Source organism: Lithobates pipiens, unplaced genomic scaffold (assembly GCF_037356315.1).
Source record: "Lithobates pipiens isolate NorthernLeopardFrog02 unplaced genomic scaffold, aLitPip1_a1.2 Scaffold_23, whole genome shotgun sequence".
NCBI lineage: Eukaryota > Metazoa > Chordata > Amphibia > Anura > Ranidae > Lithobates > Lithobates pipiens.
The window spans coordinates 105,478,853-105,487,177 of NW_027507785.1; the positions used below are offsets into that span (position 1 = coordinate 105,478,853).

General features: G+C 43.8%; 1 protein-coding gene across 7 annotated transcripts in view; it reads right to left on the minus strand.

Moving 5' to 3' along the window:
* The window catches only part of ATG7 (autophagy related 7), a 423,049-nt gene extending 419,364 nt beyond the window's left edge, over positions 1–3,685 (minus strand). For 6 of the 7 annotated variants that reach the window (XM_077452132.1, XM_077452129.1, XM_077452133.1 and 3 more), the window contains exons 1-2: positions 3,569–3,685; positions 1,333–1,527 (exon numbers count right to left, since the gene is read on the minus strand). In XM_077452132.1, coding sequence (XP_077308258.1) covers positions 1,333–1,510 — 178 coding nt within the window. In that variant the 5' untranslated portion in view covers positions 1,511–1,527; positions 3,569–3,685. The remainder of the gene's footprint in view (positions 1–1,332; positions 1,528–3,568) is intronic. The other variant, XM_077452130.1, reaches the window with a different exon arrangement.
* Positions 3,686–8,325: the final 4,640 nt, after the last annotated feature.

The following is an 8,325-nucleotide window of genomic DNA, read 5'->3' on the forward strand; positions in this document are numbered from 1 at the left end:
TTGGTGACATTTGTATGCAAGTGCAAAAATTTGCCACACATGTGCCTACACAGTGGCTTAGTAACATACTACCTCCTGGGATAGCTGTGAAGTAGCAATCCCTGGAGGCAGCAGTGCCTAACCTAGGCTGAAAACCAGGAAGTGCTACCTTGCAACACAAAAAAGATTCTGAACACTAAAAATAAAAATTTTCTTTTTTTAACAATTTGTGTAAGGGCTCTTTCACATGGGACGGATCCGTGATGATCCGCCCAGTGGACATCCGCTTGCTCAGCGGGGATCGCTCCGTTGATCCCCGCTGAGCAGGAATATGACAGGTCTGTCTCTGCACACCGTGCAGGGACGTACCTGTCAGAGCGACGCTCTCCCCTATGGGAGATCGACTGACGACGGACCGCAGAGTCCATCATCACCCAATCCGATGACGGATGGAAAAGTAGTTTTTTTCATCCGTCACACATCAACATCCCGACCCCAGCACTGTGACATGGGGCAGGGGGGGCTTGCCACTGGTTAACTGGATTTTATTACAATGCCTTATACTCCCAGATCACCAGCTTCTGAGATCATTTAGCCATGCAGTTAAACAATTTTATTTGACTGGTCAGACATAACTGGTAGACTTGTATAGTGGTGAAATAAGTGTAAGACAAGCGTGTAGCAACACAAAGCATAGCCTGCATATTCAGTGATAAAATATGGAATCTAAGGGGTTAATCTTCTGCATCGTGTAAAAGGGCTGTTTGATCCTGTATGCACAGATCCTCCCTTTTGTGCATTGTCTCCAAAACATGTCCAGATAAGACAGTTACTGGAGTTAGTTTGGTGTGTATTGCTAGAGTTTTTTTTTCTTGGGAGAGTGCATGTGATCAGCACAGGGCCAATCAGCATGTCCAGACAGAGGGTCAGGGTTCCTGCATCCTGATAGGTAAGCCAGTGCAGTATGAAAACACCTCCTACAAGCTTTAACCAGGCACTGATAGAAGTCACAAGACTGCTATATACTGCTGAGAAAGGGTATTTTGCAGTTTATATTTACTAAAATAATTGCATTTCCATGTACTGTGACTGTTGGTGACCAGATATAGTGAATGCAGGGTGCTGGGTTTAGTAACACTTTAAATCAAAAAAGGAAAATCTGTGTCAGTGGACCTGTGCGTGGAGCAAAGATCCTACGTATAATATTACATCTCTGTGCATGAGCCCTTATAACAAAACAATTAGCCTTGGTCTGCTGCAAGCAGATAACAGCAGGGAAAGGCCAGCATTAGAATTACAGCACTATAACTGACATTTTAGTATGATCATGAAAAATTCAAAACACATTCTTACCATTGTAATAATGACCCTTGATGGCCTTGGCCGATTCATCTAGTCGGTATTCATTGAGTTTTTTCTGAGTGAGCTCATGCCAAAATCCAGCATCAAGAGCGCTAGAGAAGGGGACAAACTGAAGCTTGGCGGCGCCAGAAGCCAGCTGGTCACCTCCGTGTTGTGTTTCAGATGCCATTACTAGGTAACAATTTACTGCAAGGAAAGCAGAAGGGAACACATAATATTGACATTTTTAATATTTTGTGATAGAACAGTTTAGCTTCATTTATGAATGAACAACTGGTACCATAGTAAATCATGTATATTATGCTTCAGTTTGTGAATGAAAAGGAAGCCTCTCAGCATAGAGCACTACCCATTCATTCACTGTCCAGTGCAGCTAAGGCTACGGAGAAAGGGACTAGGGAATCTCTGTCCTCAGTCCCTTTTCTCTGTCCCAAAAGTGAGGCATTGGGGTCTGTTTAGACTCCCAATATTTCACTAAACCTCAATGGGCTCCTAATAAAAAGAAAAAGAAAAAAAAAATTGGAAAAAGATAAAAATATATTGCAAAAAAAAATTGTGGCTGACAGAGTTTGTAGTTCTCAATGAAGCACTCTGGTGGTTCATTGATTCTTCCTGCTTTCAGGTAACTGTCTGCCCGTATGAGGAGACAGCTGTAGGGATGAGCTCCAGCGTGTTCGCACAGAGCCCGCCAGGAAGTCGGCACTGCGCTAATCACAGGCAGTGAGACATTTCCCGAACTCTTCAGCCACACATCGGGACAATGTCTTACTGCCTGTGATTAGCGCAGCTCAGTGCCGACTTTCTGGCAGGCTCTGCACGTGGGCTGTGCGAGCACGCCAGAGCTCATCCCTAGACAGCTGAGTGTCTGCAGGAGCCTGAGACTGCAACGCTTTGCAGGCTCCAATAATAAGGCTTGGTTCACACTCACTGCAGAGGCTCACAGCAGGGGGTCATCCTTGTACACAGATTCAGATGCGAATTTGCATCTGATTCGGAGCGAAGACGCACAGGACCCTTCTTCAATGCGGACCGTGGTCACCCCAGAGATGTGTGAACCGGCTCCATTGAGACCAGTGCACACTCTCCTGTCATGCGAATTGGATGTGGGGAAATGCACATTTTTTTACCTGCAAAAAAAGGGCACTAATTATTATTTTTTTTTTTTTAAAAGGTGAACTTAACCTTTAAAAAATTCCGCTTATACAGGCATTTTTTTTATGCCTGGAAAAGCCCCGTTATGTTATTGGCCATGCACCAAAGGCTCTAAGGAGGAGATTTTGAGCAGACGTGCGTACACACAAACACGAGTATGCTCATAAATGCATTCCTATATATAAATTAATATCCTTGCCAGTAGAATTCATTTAAAGTGGAGTTCCACCCATAAATGGAACTTCCATTTATTAGGTTCCTCCCCCCTCTGTTGTCAGATTTGGCACCTTTCAGGGGGGAAAGGGGAGCAGATACCTGTCTAATCCAGGTATTTGCTCCCACTTCCGGTGAAAGATCGCTGCAGTATCCACAGCAATCTACACCATGTCCGCCCCCCGCTGTCTTCTGGGAGACACACAGGTCCCAGAAGACAGCAGAGACCACTCAAAACACGCAGTGCAACTCACGCAGGTGCGGTAGGTAAGGCTTCACTTCCTGATTGCCTTACTGAAGATGCCGCCCCGGGAGCGGAGCGACGGGTCAGCTTCAGGTGAGGACATCGTGGGTGTCTTGGAGAGGTAAGTGTCCTTATTTTAAAAGTCAGCAGCTGCAGTATTTGTTTCAGTCGGACCTCCCCTTTAAAGATTAACCACATGTAAATACATAGATACCGTAACATTAGAAGGATTTTTCTGTCAAACTCTGGCAGAAAAAAATGCTGCATATTTTCATAAGCCTGTGTGCATGAGGCCTCAAACTGAAAGGGAATTTTGATCTGACCGAAATCATTACCATGTGTGCTGTGATCAAACATCTACATTAAAAGTCTACTGAAACTTGAAATCTTGCAATCAGATTGCAGTATGTGTGGGAAGCACGAAGGATCTGGGCAATCTGTCTCTTCCTAGCTGGAGTGGAACTACAAGCTGTGCAGGTCCTTCTGCACTTGCAGTCCCAAAATAAGTGGAGGGTGACAGGTGAGCTGCCTCTGAGGGGACTAAAGCAGAATACACGATGCAGCCTGAGCTAAACCTCCAGCAGAGGATGAGAGATGGAGGGAGAAATGTGTAATTACCGGTCTATTAGCTCCACTCACAGACTCTGTCTCATAGCAGCTCACTCAGTGCACTCCCTCTGTCTCCTCTGCAGCCTGTATACAGGGCTACTTCCGGGTGTGCAGCTGTCATGTGACGCTAAGCTGTCATGTGACAACGGCAACTCCTCTAGGACAAATCACCTGACCTGTAGTGTGTACAGTCAGTGGGGGTGGGGATTGGGGAATGTAAACAGAAGCAGGGGTGCATGGCATCCAATAAGCTTTAATGTACATTCTTGCACTGCAGATTAAATCCCACTTTAAATTATTTAGCTGCTGTAATAGGAGATTCACTAAAACTGGTGCACACAGAATCTGGTGCAGCTCTGCATAGTAATCAATCAGCTCCCTGGTTTTACTGGTTTTACTGTCAACGCGTAATACAAAGAGCTGAAGGTAGAAGCTGACTGGTTACTAGGGACAGCTGCACTAAATTCTGTGTGCACCAGTTTTATTAAATTTCCCCCACTGTGGCCTAAACTCCTAAATATACAGCTTTCAAATGATATAAACAATAAATGATTCTTTATATACAAATATATAAAACAAATGAGGCCCTGTTCACATCTGGCCTTTTTAGGATCTTCGGCAAAATCGCTGCGATTCTGCCTGCGATCCCAAATCTCACTGTAATAGTGGCAAAATGCTCCACGCATGTTTGGGCGCCATTCATTTGTAAGCCCTGTTCACACATGAGTGACGCTGCCTATCGCTCTTTTTTGCGTGTTTTGGTGGTTCATTTTTGGAGCGGCACCATTCACTTTGAAGGATTCTCCCTCTGCTTCAAAAATACACCAAATTTTGGCACTGACACAGGAGTGTTTGGCTCTGCTCGTTTTGCTGCAATTTTGTGCATTTCGTCGCACAGAAATTAACGGCAAAATCTCACCACATTTGGGGTGACATTAAGAAATAAAGGCACCACAAGCACGTCACACCTTTTGTTGCGATTCTGGAATCGCAGTCAAAATTGAGTGATTCTGTTTGCTATTTCTATATGCTGAAATACGAACGGGGCCTTTGTAGCACCTAAATGCGGTTTTGATGTGGTTGTCACATGATAAATCGTGCTGCAACGATGGCAAACCGCATCACGTGAAGCTTGTTGGCCAAAAAGGAGCAGGAGCTTCTTTTGGGTGACAAGCTTTGCATGATGCGGTTTGTCGAGATGGCAGCAAGATTTATAGTGTGACAAAACTGCACAACCATAGCTCCCAACTGTCCCTGATTTGGAGCAATGTCCCTCTGTCCCTCAATACTCCTCATTTGTCCCTCATTTTGGTCTGACCTATATAGTTGTATATAATATGCACTTTTTATCTTTCAAAAAGTGCTAAACCTTTCATCCAATTTCTAAATTGCTGCATTTGTAAATTTTAAAAGCCAATATAACGGAATAGTAGTGGTAAAAAAAAAAAAAGCCCTTGTGCATTTATTTAACCATTTTTCTTCCAGTGTACAATGTTAGTTTGTGCTTAGTGTTGCACTTCACAAAAATTGTGCTCAACAAACTTCTCTATTTTTTTTCATATTGTGAGATCCAAACACCACTTCATCAATCATCCTCCACCATGGCAAAGAACTCACCAGATATAATGACCCTCTATGGCAGTGATGGTGAACCTAGGCACTCCAGATGTTTTGGAACTACAATTCCCATGATGTCAGACATCCCAAGTCTCCCGCATTTCTACTGCGGCTACCAGATGCCCGCAAGCACCTCCTGATATCCTGGCTGCAGTGTTGATCCTAGATCCACACTCCCCTTCTCCTCTGGCTCCCTGTCCTCCTCCACCTACGCCCCCCCCTCTTCGTTCCCAGTAGCCGCCTACCCTCCTCTGCTCTCCCGCCAGCTGCGGGGACGTGTCAGGATGGAGAGCAGACGAAGGGACAGGTAAATATGTCATTTACTGGCTCCTTCTTTTTCTGAATTGGACAAAGTGAGCAACGCTCACTCCTGTGTCCTGAGAAAACTGAGCAGAGTAAACTATGTTTACTCTGCTTCAGTTTATGAATGGGCAGGAGCCGCCGACTCATCTTCAATGCTGAGAGAAGGACTGGGGAATCTGTGTCCTCAGTCCCTTTCTCTGTCTCAAGGGGTAAATGTCAGGGGCCTGAAATGAGGTTGCCACCTCCCTGAAATTCGTTTTTGCAGGTTGAGATGTCTGTGATGCTCATGCATAGCTACCAACTGTCCCTGATTTTGAGGGACTGTCCCTGATTTGGAGCAATGTCCCTCTTTGCCCCCCCATTTGTCCCTCATTTTGGTCTGATCCATATAGTTGTATATAAAATGCACTTTTTGTCTTGCAAAAAGTGTTTCCCAGTGCTAAAACTTTAATCCAATTTCTAAATTGCTGCATTTGTACATGTTAAAAGCCAATATAAACTAATAATATAGGTAAAAAAAAGTCCTTGTGTATTTAACCTTTTTTTTGGGTTAATTTTCCTTTAAGGGGGTGTGGCAGGGGGCGTGTTCTATGTCTACATACCTTTGTTAGTAGGTGTCTCTCATTCCCATCTCAAAATGTTGGGAGGTATGGACTCATGCACTCTGCAGTGTAGGTGAGCATCATGGGAAATGGAGTTCCAAAATATCTGGGGTGCCATCACTGCTCTATGGTATGGGTAAGATCACACTGTTTTTACACTAGGGGGGTTTCACTGCTCTTTCCCATTCCACCATATAACAGACATATCAGCTCTTGTACACTATGTGTATCAACTAATGACTGTGCCTTATGATAAAGGTACCACAACCTCAAGATCAAAATAGGGTGAGTATATTAAAATATGGATTTTCTCGATACCCCAAAGACAAGAACAAGCCAGTAATAATATACATAAAAAATGTATTGTTAAAAAGACATCACATATGGACTACAAAGGATAAAATAAACAATAATGGACAGATCTCCTTTACAGCAACAATACGATACCTATAGCTAACATCCACTCCAAAAATCAAACAGACTTCAATATGAAGTTTCTAGGGGACATACACTATATTACCAAACGTATGGGGACATCTACCTTTACACACACACATGAACTTTAATGGCATCCCAGTCTTAGTCCGTAGGGCTTAATATTGAGTTGGCCTACTCTTTGCAGCTATAATAACCTCAACTCTTCTGGGAAGGCTGTCCACAAAGTTTAAGAGTGTCTATGGGAATGTTTGATCATTCTTCCAGAAGCGCATTTGTGAGGTCAGGCACTGATGTTGGATGAGAAGGCCTGGCTCACAGTCTTCGCTCTAATTCATCCCAAAGGTGTTCTATGGGGCTGAGGTCAGGACTCTGTGCAGGCAAGACAAGTTCCTCAACCCCAAACTCGTTCATCCATGTCTTTATGGACCATGCTTTGTGCATTGCTGCACAGTCATGTTGGAACAGGAAGGGGTCATCCCCAAACTGTTCCCACAAAGTTAGGAGCATGAAATTGTCCAAAATGTCTTAGTATGCTGATGCCTAACCCCTGAAAAACAGCCCCGCACCATAACCCCGCCTCCAAAATGATTTGGACCAGTGCACAAAGCAAGGTCCATAAAGACATGGATGAGTGAGTTTGGGGTGGAGGAACTTGACTAGCCTGCACAGAGTCCTCAACATGATAGAACACCTTTGGGATGAAATAGAGAGGAGACAGGCCTTCCCGTCCACATCAGTGCCGGACCTTACAATTGCACTTCTGGAAGAATGGTCAAACATTCCCATAGACACACTCCTAAACCTTGTGGACAGCCTTCCCAGAAGAGTTGAAGCTGTTATAGCTGCAAAGGGTGGGCCAACTCAATATTGAACTCTACGGACTAAGACTGGGATGCCCTTAAATTTCATGTGCGTGTCCCAATACTTTTGATAATATAGTGTATGTGCAGCTTGCTCTCAATATGTTTTGTGGCATTGGCTGCATCTCTTCTTTAAATTTTCATTTTAAATACTAACTCAAACGTTACATGAGCCAGTTTTCATATGCTGCTATTACATATAAAATATTTGCAGCTATGCAGCAGTGAAATTAATCAAACTAAGTATACCACAGTGCCACCATATGTACAAATACCAGAATGCAGTTCTGAAAATGTTAGTGAGGACTGATAGTTATCAGATAATCTGTAAAATCATACAGATACTGTATATCCTAAAAATGAAGTGCTCACAATGCTACAACAAGTAATATTTTTATGCACACACTAAGAAGGAGACCGTCCCCACCTGCAAAGTATCTCTGATTGAGTCCTGGCTTTAAAGTGGCTGCAAACTTCAGACATCAAATATGAACACGGCATATCCCTCTATTGTGTGTACTTGTCTCAATTGGAGCACTACATTTCATTTCTGTCTGCTGCTTCGTTCCTCCACTATCTCTCCATGGATCACTTCTGACAAGTTTTCCTGAGAAAAAGAGAAAAAATGTGACAGGTGAGGGGTCGCCAGCACAAGGAGAGCTTGTGATTGAGAGCCTCAGTTCTGTTCATTTATTCTGTGTGGAGGGGGGTGTGTGCCTTCCCTCCAATCAGTTCTTAAAGCTCTGCTCACTGAGCTCTGCAGTGTGTCATTTCAGCTCTCTACCCCCTGTTTTCTGACAGCTCAGACAAGCTTTATAAATTCTGGACTTTGAATGGATGTAGAGAAGAGAAGACTGCAGATAAACAAGAGTAGGAGGATTTGTTTAATCTCTGTGAATCACCTGAGGCCAGTCACTTCACTGGGTATAGGTAGAGGTTTACAGCC